At 42.5% G+C, this 16,264-nt stretch overlaps 1 protein-coding gene and 1 long non-coding RNA gene across 2 annotated transcripts in view; one reads left to right on the top strand and one right to left on the bottom strand.

Moving 5' to 3' along the window:
• The window catches only part of LOC147014960 (uncharacterized), an 84,341-nt gene extending 73,256 nt beyond the window's left edge, over nt 1–11,085 (bottom strand). Inside the window, exon 1 of the long non-coding RNA XR_015050166.1 lies at nt 10,845–11,085. This is a non-coding gene — a long non-coding RNA (uncharacterized LOC147014960). The remainder of the gene's footprint in view (nt 1–10,844) is intronic.
• Nucleotides 1–16,264, top strand: part of SPEF1 (sperm flagellar and cilia associated 1) — an 87,351-nt gene that overhangs the window by 18,358 nt on the left and 52,729 nt on the right. The window contains exons 2-4 of the mRNA XM_085849225.1: nt 7,559–7,670; nt 9,249–9,387; nt 9,889–9,931. Coding sequence (XP_085705351.1) covers nt 7,606–7,670; nt 9,249–9,387; nt 9,889–9,931 — 247 coding nt within the window. The 5' untranslated portion in view covers nt 7,559–7,605. The remainder of the gene's footprint in view (nt 1–7,558; nt 7,671–9,248; nt 9,388–9,888; nt 9,932–16,264) is intronic.

The raw sequence follows: 16,264 nt of genomic DNA, 5'->3' as shown, positions 1-16,264 counted from the left end.
TGGTCGCCTCTTACGACACAGGGATCAGGATTTGGGTTTCGCCATGATTCCGGGCTGCTCTACACCCTGCCCAGTGCAGAGTCCCCGTCCTCAAGCGATCCTCCAACCCAAGCCTCCGAGTAGCCGGATTACAGGCGCACGCCACTACGCCCGGTCGGTGGTCAGCAGGGTACCAGTGGAAATTGTGCTACTGCTGGGCGAAGGAGGAGAAGGAGACGGGGAAGGCGAGTCCGGAGGCAGTGGGAGAGGGGGAAGGGTAGAAGTGTGGAGGTGAGAGTTGGAACTCTGAATGTTGGGACGATGACTGGCAAAGGGCGAGAGTTGGCTGATATGATGGAGAGAAGAAAGGTGGACATACTGTGTGTACAAGAGACCAAGTGGATGGGGAGTAAGGCGAGGAGCATTGGAGGTGGTTTCAAACTGTTCTACCATGGTGTGGATGGGAGGAGAAATGGTGTCGGGATAATCCTGAAGGAAGATCATGTCAAGAGGGTATTGGAGGTGAGGAGGGTGTCTGACCGAGTGATGAGTGTGAAGTTGGAAATTGAAGGGGTGATGATGAATGTCATCAGTGCATATGTCCCACATATGGGGTGTGAAATGGAATATAAAGAAGATTTCTGGAGTGAGTTAGATGAAGTGGTGGAGAGTGTATCCAAGGATGAAAGAGTGGTGATTGGAGCAGATTTCAATGGACATGTTGGGGAAGGGAATAAAGAGGATGAGGAGGTGATGGAGAGGTACGGTCTCAACAAGAGAAATGTGGAAGGGCAAATGGTGGTAGAGTTTGCAAAAAGAATGGAAATGGCAGTGGTAAACACGTATTTCAAGAAGAAGGAGGAACACAGGGTGACATACAAGAGTGGAGGATATCGGGAGAAGGATGTTGAAGATGGAGCCGCCAGGCAGGAGGAGAAGAGGAAGGCCAAAGAAGAGGTTCATGGATGCGGTGAGGGCAGACATGCGGGTGGTTGGAGTGTCAATGGAAGATGTGGAGGATAGAGCGAAATGGAGACAGTTGGTCCGCTGTGGCGACCCCTAACGGGAGCAAGCCGAAAGAGGAAGAACATCGTGGTGTTATTCCTACCTTATTATTCCTTCCTAACTTGCTTGGTTATTTTTGGGGCTTCCATCCCAACATGTTTTTTTCTGACTTGAGGAAAAGAATGTCTTGTGTCTATCACGAACTGCCACGCACCAGTGTGCTCTAAAGAATAACACTTTCCATGACAGAGGTCAAAGGTTCACACGTTTTGGCATTAATTTCTGTCCTTTTGTTATCTTTCGAATCCTCTTATGTCCATGGCTTGTTGATATACTCTCTCACCTTTAAGTAACCCCACAAAAAGAAATCTGCTCCTGATAAATCTGGGGATCGTGGAGACCAGTTTGTCTTCATGACGAGAAATTTTCTGCAACGATGGTCTGAGGAAGTTTTGGATCATGTAACGGTATATTTCGCCATTCACTGTAAGTTTCACCTTCATCATGCTCTACAAAGTACGGACCAATGATTCCGTTTGCCATAATTCCACTTCACGTAGTAACATGTTGAGGGTGCAGTGCACGCTAGTGCACAATACGTGGATTTACTAAAGCCCATACCCGAAAGTTGTGTTCGTTAATTAAACCAATCAATTTAAAATGAGTTTTGTCACTCATTATCAAGTGAGAAATTAGACCTTCATCTTCAGTAACAAGCTCCGGCAATTTTTTTGAAAAACAACATGTGGGTTTCAAACTCAGTTGGAAGGATTTCTTGCACAAGCTGGACATTGTATGGATCACAATACAACTCTTTTCTCAAAATGCGTCTTAAAGAGATTTCAGCAATTCCTAGGTCCACGTCTGTACCTGTTTCTGAACGTCTCTTGGTCGATTTTTGTGGGCTTCTCAAAACACGATTGTGTGCACACTCAATGTATTGTTGCGGACCCCGGGGTCGGGGCGAGAAGACCACGGGGGGGGGAGGGGAAGAAGGGAAAGCTACTTCGGGTTCCCACCAGACTCTCTAGAATTGCAGGCCGTCGCACACGGATGACTCTGACGCGGTGGGTCGCTAATCGACCGTGAATACCAGTAACTCAACCATGTGACTTTGGGTCTTCCATCTAATGCAACCGGTTACCTAAAATGGTCACATGATCAAATTACTGGGGGACACACCCTCGGTACGCCTTGTTCAAACCGGATCACCTTACCAGATCAGATGCAGCCGAGCTTAACTGCCAAGGACGTACCGGCTAGGACAACAGATCATTGGGGGATAACATCTTGGCTAGGCTAGGGTACGGACCATGCTGGACCAATGAAGGAAAAGATGAAAACGTGTTGGGAACATTTCTACACAAAGCATTTATTTACAATTGGGCGAGGAAAGGTATGTGGCACAGTAAATGGGTTTATTATTATGTACAGCAGGGATAGCAACGAATTTGTGGGGTGCGACAAAAGGCAAGCAATTTACAAAAGCGGACAAAGGGCAGACTTATCCCAATCCCATTCCAACTTCTACAATCTTAACTTATGCTATGATAGGCGCCATCTCTCTCACACACACACACACACACACACACACACACACACACACACACACACTGAAGATTAGTCAGACAGAAGAAAGGAGAGCAGATGAGAACTCACGGCTTCTCAATTCCTGGCACGGTCGGCCGACCACGCAACCCATTACACTTTTCGGGATGAACCACTTGAGCGATCCCACCTTAAGAGTTGGCACGTTATCTCCTGCTTATTCACTCCGCCGGGGCTTGTGGAAACGTGTGCTCTGCACTGGTCTTGAAGAACATCTGTCGCACACCAACCCCGAGTGTAGATGCAGCGACAGGCAGACAACGAGGTGCAATGAAGAGAGGGTGGAGCAGAGAGGCAGAGACGAGTGTGAGGCAGGCAGGCGAGGAAATGCAGAGAGAGAGGGGAAGGAGAGCGAGCGGCTTCGCAATCTGCCTTTTATAAGCCCCGGGCGAAGGGTGGGGTGACGACCTGAAGTGACTCGCCGTCATCCGAATCGTGCCCTCCCATTGGGTCCGGGCCCCACCTTGCCAGGCTCCTGGGGCCGGAAGCGGCCTCATTCGCACATCCGGCGCGACACGGCCCGGAGTCTTGCACCGAACTTCCGGGCCGTGTTCTCACGACTGGACGAGGGTCGTGTCGGTCCCGCATGCCCATTCGGGGCACCTCCGGCAAGCTGCAGTTGGTGCTGTTAATGTACTTGGCTCGTCCCTGCACCACGCGGTCCGAGTGGCCTGGGCCAGGCAGCACACCCGTTTGGTGGTAAATTGCATTGATGTGCTGGTGCGTGGAAGGCGCGGGGTGATTTTTCCCATGTGTGGGAGATGTTGGTGGTCAAAGTAGTGAGCGAAGGTGGATCAAGGTGAGACGCCGTTGTAAATCGGCGCACAGATTCAAATGAAAGGGTGCGTCAAGCACGTCCTGTACAGTGTTGGTGTTGAGTTCTCATGGGGTGGCTACTTGGGTGCAGTGCCTGCTTCAATTTTTATCATGGATAAAAGGAAAGGGTTGGAATGAAAATCAGGATTGAAAAGAAGATCGAGATATAATTATTAGACCTAGCTATTAGACCCATGCAACACACTTTGTCCCATTAACCTATTAGGCATGAGAGGAAGGTCTGAATACATGAAGACTAACTAAATAACTGCCTGGGGATCACTGTATGTTGTGTGCCATTGCCTTCGAGGCATGCAGTTTTGTTGAACTGCAACAATATGAATAACCAATTGACAATTGCTTTAAAACCAGCCACGAGGGAAAAGAAAAATGTAATGGCTTGAATTGAGCTGATGAGCTTTGATGCTGAGGTTTAAAGGTTGAAACCTACTGGCTAAAGAACCCCATACTGGCTCAGTCCTCGAACCCATTTGAATTCCCCCCCCCCTTTCCCATCCTTCCTCCGACGGCACTATAACACAACATGTCTTTGCAGCACTCATATTACGTTACCGTACATACTCAGCCATATTGCATTACAAAGCAATCAACCCTGGGAAGTACCATTGATACAGCGCCACTGTGGAATTCTTCTCGAGTGTAGATGCTATCCGCTACCTTGTCACAGCAATCAACTCCTTTGGAAAGCCATGGTAAGCGTGTGGTCAGAGAGAATGAGGTAACCCTTGCTCCCTGGAGCCACATCTAGTACAAAGTCAGAGTTTGCCCCCTCGAGGCCACGTCTGGCCCAGGAGAGCTAAAGCGCGAGCAATCAGAGCTATTCTCAGCTTTTGGGCACCTGTTCATGGAGTAAGCTGCCTGCCTATTCGTGACGAAGAACTGCCTGCCGGATCAAACTGTGCTGGGCTGAGATGGCCTGTGCTGTGTTGAGATGGCCTGTGCTGGGGCGAGACGAGACTGGGCGGTAGCATGAGGTTGAGATGCACAAAGTTATCATGATTTGAAAGAGCCATCAATGATTAACCTCTGTCCCAGGTAAGCGATGTACTGATTTGCACCTCACACCTTTTCCTCAAAGCTTATGACGCATATGCCGTACTTCTCTTTCCACGTCGCAACCACACACCACTGCATTTCTTTCCTTCCCTCCACGTTGGGATCAATGCAAGCCCACCTGTTTGCATGGGGTGAGCAAGAGGTCGCACAAAAGCCTCAAACTGCATCTATCTGCCTACTTCTCCTCTACTTTTCCTGTATTATTATGGCGTACCTGTCTTGTGTCGTAATGAAAGTAAGACTGTGTAAGGAGATCTTTTACTTCCCAAGGGATAATTGCTTTTCTTTGAGTCTTTGAATTCAGTTTGTGCATTTAAATGACTGCCTGTAAATACGTGCCTTTTCCATGAATCCGGAATATAGACTTTCCAAACCTGCCTGGTTGTCATTTTCATTCATTGGTTCAATGTAGCATGTACATAATAAATAGATGGGAAATTGTACTCCACCGATTCGCTATGTGCGAGAGCCAATGTCTCCACCTATGGTTTCGCTCGGCCGTACCTACTGAGTAAATACAGGTGGTACATTGAGAGCACGGTTCCCCAGTGGAGAGAACTAGCTCACCAGGTAAGGCAATGCAATGCTGGGCACAATGACCCTGCTCAAACAAGTTGTCCCAACCAGTGTCCGTGGTTGCCAAGCAACCTGTTGGTCCACAGAGTTATCCATGGCTTGTGGCCTCAGATTCGGATGTCAGGGAAGCAGGTCCGAGAAATCCCCTCGTGAACCCCACGCTCACCCCAAAACCGTAACAGTATATATTATGATGCAAAGATGAACTGATTATATATTGGCGTCAAAGGTCAGAGGTCATGTCAGGTAAAATGTGATACCTGAGAACAGCTGAAAGGATTTAGATCAAACTTGGTACAAGTACGTATAATGATGTAATAATGTGAGCGAAGGCATATCGGTCGATATCACATCGTCGAAGAGTGCTGTTCTAGTTTCTATTGCTTTGAGACATAATTATGTATGATTCTGTGTGCAACTTCAGTGTCTGTCACGCTCCATTGTAAAGGGTTCCTGCTGTCGTAGAATAAACATAGTACCATTGGAACTGTTGAATTAAGCCGCAAATCCTGCTTCTTTCTCTTCCCTCCCAGAAACAGTGGCTTTTTATAATATGATTTTTTTTATGATTCAATGGACACAAATTTTTGTTTTAAGTAAATTATTAGCTTTCTCACCAAGAAAATTGAATATTTATATCCCCACACATTTTGAAAAAAAATTGGTTTTGGGGGTGGCCCGGGGGGCAGGGGGGTATTGTAATCGGTTCAGCCTGTCCATCTGTTCCTCCGTCCTGCGATCCCCTCTTAAACGGTTGTGCAGAAATTCACCAAACTTGGTAATCATGATCACCAAATGGCAAGAAGGTGCAAGAGCAGTGTTAACTTGGTCCCACCCCCCGGGGTGGTGTCAGAAGATGAAATACTGAAAAATGTCTGTTGTCTGAAGGGTTACGGTGGCTGGCCTGAGATCTTTGGCTCCTGAGTTTGAACCCATTGAGCCGTTGAAATAACACCAGGTGAGTTAATTCAGCCTGTCATCCTTCCGAGGTCAGCAAAATGAGTACCAGCTCACTGGGATGATCGAGCCATTTGAGTATCCTGCGTCAGAGTGGCGACCCATCCCAGATTGTGCCAAATAGCCCAGGAGACTGCTTAGGCAGTACCAACACACTGCACAGAGTACGGTCCCATTGGATGGATGGAATAATGAGCCATTCGATTATCCTGCATCGAAGTGGTGACCCGTCCAGGGATTGTACTCTTTCGCCAAATGAAACTGCTTCGGCAGTCCAACGCACTTCACAGCGTGAAAGGAACGATGATTAGTATTTCAATGCAACTTTTATAGGAAATGGTGAATCGCAGTATTTTGTAAGGAGCAATAAATGGTGAATGAATTTTGTAAGGAGCAATAAATGGTGAATGAATTTTGTAAGGAGCAATAAATGGTGAATGAATTTTGTAAGGAGCAATAAATGGTGAATGAATTTTGTAAGGAGCAATAAATGATGAATGAATTTTCTAAGGAGCAATAAATGGTGAATGACTGATTTCTAAAGAGGCAAAAATCTATCGAGCCCCAAATGGTTGTGAAATGCATGTGACATTTGACAGCCAATCATGTACTCAACAAAGGCAAGACCCACTGTAATACTCCAGATTTATTTAATTTTCTCAAAAATCTAGCGATTGAAGACAGACAGCTATTATTGTTTGAAATTTCCCTTTCATGTTTACTATACTTGTGATTCATCATAGAGGAGATGTTCCATTTTCCCCACACAGTGCAGCACTTGTTCAATTAATTTCATACGAATTGTTGATAAAGTGTGTGTGTGTGTGTGTGTGTGTGTGTGTGTGTGTGTGTGTGTGTGTGTGGTTTTGGGGGTTTGAGGAGGTGGGGTGGAGAGGCTATGTTCAGTGTAATCCCTCAGTCAACCCATCGTCCGCCTGATGCACACCAGCACGTCTTCACAGAGACCGTTATTACAGGGTACTTGTTCATTTGGAATTTTTCATGCTTGATTGTCCATATATATATATATATATATATATATATATATATATATATATATATATATATATATATATATATCTTCTTCTTTCAGCTGCTCCTGTTAGGGGTCGCCACAGCGGATCATCCGTATGATCTGCATCGTGATTTGGCACAGGTTTTACGCCGGATGCCCTTCCTGACGCAACCCTGGTCTCCTCTTATGACACAGGGATATGGTACACCTACTTTAACCGGGGCATACACCGAGCAACACTGGAACCGTCCATATATATATATATATATATATATATATATATATATATATATATATATATATATATATATATATATATATATATATATATATATATATATATATATATATATATATATATATATATATATAATAGTGCAAAAAAAATTTAAAATGTCATAAAATTGACAATTTTGAAATGTAGTCATAATTCCATAATTCCCAAAGTAATAAATTTTCATACAAAAGGTGGGAGAGAATGACTCGTCCCGTGGGTGATTAGTCCACCTTTTTTTTCTGTGGCAGTTTTGGTGGCAGAGTTGGTGAAATACTTCTGCCCACAGTTGGTGCAAATGCACAACTATGTTCGAGCCAACTCTGCACAGCAGAAGCTCTGTAATTGGATGATGTTGAACAGGTGAGCACGTATGAAATCAATTCCTTGCTCATTTCACTGTCCTTTCAAACCCATCTTGCACATCTTTCAGAAATTTTGGATTTTTAATCTGCCGTTAAACCATTTCATGCCAATAGACAAATAATTAATCAAACTGTACTACTGATCAATAAGCCAGTGATTTGGTGTTATTGACAGCTCAGATTGTTTGAATTTCAAGTTAAAACAAAGACGAACACGATGGTTGGAAACAACCATCCTTTAACATGCCAGAGTTTATCATCAAGCTCAAATGACACTGACTTCTCAAGCATCTCGCCATGTTCCAAAGCCTGGTGGAAACTGATCAAAATTCACAGAAACATATTTCCTCTTCTGTCCCTGAACTTGTAAAAGGATTTGATAATGTGAGACTATGTTGAGAAAAAGTTGCTTGCTTTACCACCATCTTCGAAGAAAAGGACAAAGCCAATTAATCACTTCCTCTTCCAAACCTACCCCAGTGATAGGCTGTTCACCATGACATGCAAGCTTCTGTGGCACAAAAGTTTAAAAAAATTCCTCCCCAATTTGGACACTCCTGATCAACTGAACCCAATAGCATTTGCGCTTTATTCCTAAAAACTTGTTCTACTGCATTATATGTATTTTCTGTTCTTCTGCGAGTCCTGAGAATTTTAGATGGTCATCTTAAACTACCGAATGAATGGAAAGTTGTTTAATCTCAGCAGACTGATCGAAAGCCAGATCACTCGGACTTCCATCATGGAGGTTTAGTATATAGACGACGCTGTCACATGTGCTCACTCAGAATCGGATCTTCAGGCAGACGTCTTTACGAGAGCAGACGATAAAATGGGACTGGCCCCTAATATTCGGAAGACCAAGGTCCACCATCAAGAAGCTCTCAATTAGCCATCTCCAGCTCGAGCAATTAAAGTTAATGATGAAACTTTGGTTTTGGGTCCGATGTCTCACAAAGTTGATATCGATGAAGAATTCCAACATCCCCTTAAATGTGCAAGTGCAACCTTCGGTTTCCTGGGTTAACGGGTGTTGGAGGATCACGACTACGGACGTGAAACGAAGCAAATAGTTTAACAACCATTCAGAATCCTCACCTTACTGTACAGAGATGAGACGTGGGTCTCGTGCAAGAGACACCTCAAATCGCTGGAGATATAGCAATGTATGCCTGGTGTTAGCTTAGTGGTTATGGTGGTGGGCTTAGGATCCTAGGATCCTGAGTTAAAATCCTATTTGGCTGTTCAATTAATACCAGGTGGGGCTGACTGTGCCTGTCATCCTTCAAAGGTCGGAAAAATGAGTGCCAGCTTGCTGGTATACTGTGTCGGAGTGGCGACCCGTCTAGGATTGTGTCCAATAGCCAAGGAGACTGCTTCGGCAGCACCCACGCCCTGCACAGAGTATGGTCCCAATGGATGGATGGATGGATGGATAGCAATGTGTTTGTCTTGTCCTAAATTTTGTTAACTATGTTGATAAGCTTCGTAAAGATATCAGTTCCTATATCTTAAATTCTACTTTTGTGGTGATAGTCATGAAATCCTTAACATCCTTGTCATAAAATGTGCCCAGAATGGTGCTCAGTGGGTTGCAGCTCAGAGTACCGGAGGATATGATGCATCACATAGTTGCGTGTACGTCTGGTGCCATAGAGCCATTTCTGAATGCACTGCGTAAACGCCTGATTCAGAGTCAGAGCAAGGACCTACAAGTAGGCATGCGCACGCACGCACGCACGCACACACAATGGTTACCATGAACACGTATGCCACAAGAAGATGTGCTGCAAGGGTCCTGAGCAACAGGGGGTACCTGATACACATGCACTCTGTTTCAGAATTTTTTGTTGTTAAAAAAACATCTCAACAGATGACAGCGAATGAATCACAAAAGCTTTCTTCGTGCATTGATATCCTTCTGAATTTGGGGGAGGTGGGGCTGGCATATACTGTTACAGCCTATGTCGGCTAATCAATATTGCAGTTCAGTGCAGCAGCTGATGCTGTAGTCGGTGGTCCTGTGTCTTTCAGACTGTAACTCAGCCGGAAATTGCATTTTCACTTTTATATGTACATACACACATCTTGCCACACCTTACTCTAGTTTCCAAAACCAATGTTAATTTCACAAGTCAAAGCAAGTTTAAATAAAATGAGCAAATAAGTGTGCAAACTTCACCTTACTATAGCATGACCCAATGTGCTGTGTGCAGGATATAGAATACGAGAAGACGACGTCAGATGCAACAGATAGAGGTATGTACTGGAGCTGCAGGTGTCAGTCTGTTGTTTCTCCTCAGTTGTGCAATATTATGAACTTTTATCTGAAATCCATTATCATCATCATCATCATCATCATCATCTTCCTCCTGACAGCATTGAGCCATTGCTCGTAATAGGCACTTGTTTGATCACATGCTGAATAAAATGAATACAGGTTCATTCATTCATCATTAAGCATTTTATTTTTTTTTTTAAACTTTAAACCAGATTATTTATTCCACGAGAAACACCAGCTCCCTTTGGGAGCAGCCTTGGTTTGGGTTTGAGCAGCCATATTTTGCACCATAGCGAATAATCCCCCATTTGCAGCAGGGGTCAGTAAAGCACATGCACTGTGGCACGTGTACAAGTGAGTATTGCAAGGCATGCCCCCCCTCCTTCACTGTGGAAGGGGGGAGAGAGTTAGGGGATTTTTTTTGGGGGGGGGCCATGGCCTGACCCTGGGAAGGACCAGCACGTGTATAAAATTTGAATTGCACCAGCCCTGTTTTTTTCGATGATTTTCTCGCATGCACACACGCACACACACACCTTATTTAATATCATGATTTTCATATGTACCACTCATAGAATTACCTTATTAATATTATGATTTTCATGCATACAGTACACACATGGAGAATTACCTTATCTAATATCGTGATTTTCATGCATACACACATGGAGAATTACCTTATTAATATCATGATTTTCATACGTACACACATGGAGAATTACCTTATTAATATCATGATTTTCATACGTACACACAGAGATAATTACCTTATTTAAAATCATGATTTTCATACGCACACATAAAGAATTACCTTGTTTAATATCTCGATTTTCATAAGCACACAGAGAATTACCTTATTTAATACTGAGATTTTCATACGTACATACATACCGGGCGTAGTGGCGTGCGCCTGTAATCCGGCAACTCGGAGGCTTGGGTTGGAGGATCGCTTGAGGACGGGTGCTCTGCGATGGGCCACGCTATGAGAGGGTGTAGGGAAGCCCGGAATCATGGCGAAACCCAGTCATTATCCCTGTGTCGTAAGAGGCGACCAGCGTTGCGTCAGGAAAGGCATCCGGTGTAAAACCTATGCCAAATCAGTATGTGGATCATAATGGATGATCTGCTGTGGCGACCCCTAAAGGGAGCAGCCAAAAGGAGAACAACAACATTTTCATACGTACATACATCGTGAATTACCCAATGTTATATCATGATTTTCATACTACACACAAAGAGAATTACCTTATTAATATCGTGATTTTCAGACATACACACATGGAGAATTAACTTAATATCATGATTTTCATACATATACACAGAGAATTACCTTGTTCAATGATGTGATTTTCATATGTGCACACAGAGAATTACCTTATTTAATGACGTGATTCTAATATGTACATACAGAGAATTACCTTATTTAATGACGTGATTTTAATACGTACATATAGATAATTACCTTATTTAATATCATGATTTTCATATGTACACACAGAGAATTACCTTATTTAATGACATGATTTTCATACGTACACATAGATAATTAGCTTATTTTATGACGTGATTTTCATACGTACACATAGAGAATTACCTTATTTAATATCGTGATTTTGATGCCTTCAGACAATTACCTTATTTAATATCGTAATTTTCATATGGACACACAGAGAGAATTACCTTATTTAATATCGTCATTTTCATACGGACACATAGATAATTACCTTATTTTATGACGTGATTTTCATACATACACATAGAGAATTACCTTATTTAATATCGTGATTTTCATACGTACACACAGAGAATTGCCTTATTTAATGTCGTGATTTTCATACGTACACAGAGAGAATTACCTGATTAATATCATGATTTTTATATGTACACACAGATAATTACCTTATTTAATATCGTGATTTTCATACGTACACGTACAGTCGATAATTACCTTATTTAATGATGTGATGTTAAAAATTACGTACACACAGAGAATTACCCTATTTAATATTGTGATTTTCATATGGACACACAGAATTACCTGATTTAATATCGTGATTTTCATACGTACACATAGAGAATTACCTTATTTAATGACATGATTTTCATACGGACACATAGATAATTACCTTATTTAATGACATGATTTTCATACGGACACATAGATAATTACCTTATTTTATGACGTGATTTTCATACGTACACAGAGAGAATTACCTTATTTTATGACGTGATTTTCATCTGGACACACAGAGAGAATTACCTTATTAATATCATGATTTTCATATGTACACACAGAGAATTACCTAATTTAATGACGTGATTTTCATACGTACACATTGAGAATTACCTGATTTAATATCGTGATTTTCATACACACAGACAAAGAATTACCTTATTTAATATTGTAATTTTCATATGGACACACAGAATTACCTGATTTAATATCGTGATTTTCATACGTACACAGAGAGAATTACCTTATTTAATGACATGATTTTCATACGTACACATAGATAATTAGCTTATTTTATGACGTGATTTTCATACGTACACATAGAGAATTACCTTATTTAATATCGTGATTTTGATGCCTTCAGACAATTACCTGATTTAATATCGTGATTTTCATACGTACACATAGAGAATTACCTTATTTAATGACATGATTTTCATACGGACACATAGATAATTACCTTATTTTATGACGTGATTTTCATACGTACACAGAGAGAATTACCTTATTTTATGAAGTGATTTTCATCTGGACACACAGAGAGAATTACCTTATTAATATCATGATTTTCATATGTACACACAGAGAATTACCTAATTTAATGACGTGATTTTCATACGTACACATTGAGAATTACCTGATTTAATATCGTGATTTTCATACCCACAGACAGAGAATTACCTTATTTAATATTGTAATTTTCATATGGACACACGGAATTACCTTATTTAATGTCGTGATTTTCATACGTACACATAGATAATTAGCTTATTTTATGACGTGATTTTCATACGTACACATAGAGAATTACCTTATTTAATATCGTGATTTTGATGCCTTCAGACAATTACCTGATTTAATATCGTGATTTTCATACGTACACATAGAGAATTACCTTATTTAATGACATGATTTTCATACCGACACATAGATAATTACCTTATTTTATGACGTGATTTTCATACATACACAGAGAGAATTACCTTATTTTATGAAGTGATTTTCATCTGGACACACAGAGAGAATTACCTTATTAATATCATGATTTTCATACGTACACATTGAGAATTACCTGATTTAATATCGTGATTTTCATACCCACAGACAGAGAATTACCTTATTTAATATTGTAATTTTCATATGGACACACGGAATTACCTTATTTAATGTCGTGATTTTCATACGTACACATAGATAATTAGCTTATTTTATGACGTGATTTTCATACGTACACATAGAGAATGACCTTATTTAATATCGTGATTTTGATGCCTTCAGACAATTACCTTATTTAATATCGTGATTTTGATGCCTTCAGACAATTACCTTATTTAATATCGTGATTTTGATGCCTTCAGACAATTACCTTATTTAATATCGTGATTCTCATATGGACACACAGAGAGAATTACCTTATTTAATATCGTCATTTTCATACGGACACATAGATAATTACCTTATTTTATGATGTGATTTTCATACCTTCAGACAGAGAATTACCTTATTTAATATCGTGATTTTCATATGGACAGACAGAGAGAATTACTTTATTTAATATCGTCATTTTCATACGGACACAAAGATAATTACCTTATTTAATGACGTGATTTTCATACGTACACATAGAGAATTACCTTATTGAATGACGTGATTTTCATACGTACACACAGAGAATTACCTTATTTAATGACGTGATTTTCATACCTTCAGACAGAGAATTGCCTTATTTAATGACATGATTTTCATACGTACACATAGATGATTATCTTTTTTTTTTTTTGTATACCTTGGTCGAGGCTCGTATGAGAGCAAACACACAACTCACAGCAAGGAGGCATGAGACAAGAGGGGCGGGAGTGGAAGGGACAAAACAGTGGGGAACAGACACATTAGGTGAACTGTGGAAGGGAGAGGGATGGGGATGGGACGAGGAACATGGCGAAGAGAAGATGGACATTTCAGGGACTTTCAGGAAGGAAAGCAGGAGAAATGAAGGAAGTGGGCTTGGGTGGATTATCGGGGGTAGAAAAGATCGAGGATTTGGATGGGGGAAGATAAGAGGTGGTGGTGAACAGCTGTTTTGAAAGCCTGGAGGGAAGAATGGGAAAGAATAGAGTGAGGAAGTTTATTCCAAAGGCGGGAAAAAGAGGAATGAAAGAGTGAAGATGAGCAGTGATTCGTGATTTTGGTAGTTTTACCAGAAGGGGGTTGTTGGCGGACCTTGAGCGCCCTGTGGAAATGTGGTGGGGACAAATCGCAGAGAGAGCAGGGGGGGCAAGGCTGGAGAGGAGTCGGTAGAAGACAGAAAGACCACCGACCAACCTGCGGTGATTGAGTGAGAGGCCCAAAGACTCAGTTTCATTGCGGGAGATGCCGATGATCTTAAATGCCCTGGTTTCGACAGCGTGAAGCCGAGAAAGGTGGGAGGCAGGAGCACCAGCCCAGAGGGGAGAGCAGTACTCCATCAGGCTACGGCCAAAAGCTTTGTAAGTGGTCAGGAGCTCAAGAGGGCCGAGGAAGGACTTAGCACGACGGAGGATTCCCAGTCGGCGACTGGCTTTTGAGGCGAGGTTGGAAATGTGACTTTCCCAGGAAAGGTCATGGCAGATAGTGAGACCTAGAAGCTTGAAAGAAAAGACTTCTTCCAGAGGATTGTTGAGAAAGTGGATGGGGGGGTTTTGTAAACAGTCCTTTCGAAGAGACATAGTGAGAGTGTGAGATTTGTCTGGATTGAAAGACATGTTCCACGTGTTGGACCAGTTTGTGATTTTATCCAGATCTGCAGTGAGCGAAGAAGCTGCTGCTTGCCGGTCTGAGGGATGACAGATGGTACGGCAAGGGTGGAGTCGTCGGCAAAGAGAAATAGAGGATTTTCCAGAGAGTCCGAGAGATCATTGATGAAAACCAGAAAAAGAACAGGGCCCAGAACGCTACCTTGAGGAACTCCAGCCTGCACAGGAAGAGGGGATGAAAGAACTCCATTTAGGGCCACACGTTGACTGCGACAGGAGAGGAAGTCTGCGAGCCATGAGTGGAGATGGCCTTGAATACTATGGGAAGAGAGTTTGGTGAGTAGGGCAGGGTGCCAGACTGTGTCAAAAGCACATGGATATGTCCAGGGATACGGCTCGGATTTCCTGTCTGGCATTGAGGACCTCCATCCATTGATGGGAGAGCAGAAGCAGCATATCCAGGGTAGAGTGACCTGGTCTGAAACTAAATTGATGATTGGAAATCAAGCCATTGGAGAAGAGGAAGGATTTCATGTCTGAAGCGATGATGGATTCCATCACCTTGCTGATGATTGGGAGAAGGCTGATTGGTCTGTAGTTATAGGGGTCTGTTTTTGCACCTTTTTATGCAGGGCAGTGATGTTAGCAGATTTCCAAGCAGATGGCAGATGACCTTGGGCAAATGAGAGGGTGAATAGAACAGAGAGAGGGTGAGCAAGAGCAGAAGAGCAGGCTTTGAGGACACGTGGGCTGATGCCGTCTGGACCGGTTGCAGAATCTGACTCGAGGTTTGAAAGCAAGCTCTCCACCTTGTCAGGAGAAAAGGATACAGAGTCCAGGGACAGTTGGGTGTGACTGGGTAAAGTGGGTAGAGATAGAGATGGGTTTAGGACACAAGATTTAGCTGCAAACACCGAGTTTAGACATTCAGCTTTATCACGTGTGGAATCAGCAGTGCGGCCATTTGAGGTAAGGGAGGGGATGGAGGGGGAACATACACCAGAAACAGATTTGATTAAACGCCACCAGGATTTTGAGGAGGGAGAGAGGTTTGAGAGTTCAGACTTGAGATGAGAAAGATGTTGTTTTCTGGCTCTCCTAAGGGTAGATACACACTTGTTCCGAGCTTTGTGGAAAGAACTGAGATTGCCCTCAGTTTGGTTTGCTTTCCATGAGGCAAAGGCAAGTTGTTTCAGGACAACTGCCTCGCCACAAGCTTCAGTAAACCAAGGGCGGGAGGAAGGGTAAGACAACTGAACACGAGAGGGGATAAATCTGTGCATGAGGGAGAGTAACTTTCTTTGAAAGAATTCCCAGGATGAGTTGATGTTTGAGAAAGTAGTGAT

This window comes from Eptatretus burgeri, chromosome 12, assembly GCF_056783735.1.
Source record: "Eptatretus burgeri isolate ZD-2024b chromosome 12, Ebu_testis_v1, whole genome shotgun sequence".
NCBI classification, from domain to species: Eukaryota; Metazoa; Chordata; class Myxini; order Myxiniformes; family Myxinidae; genus Eptatretus; species Eptatretus burgeri.
This window is presented reverse-complemented; position numbering and strand designations above follow the sequence as displayed.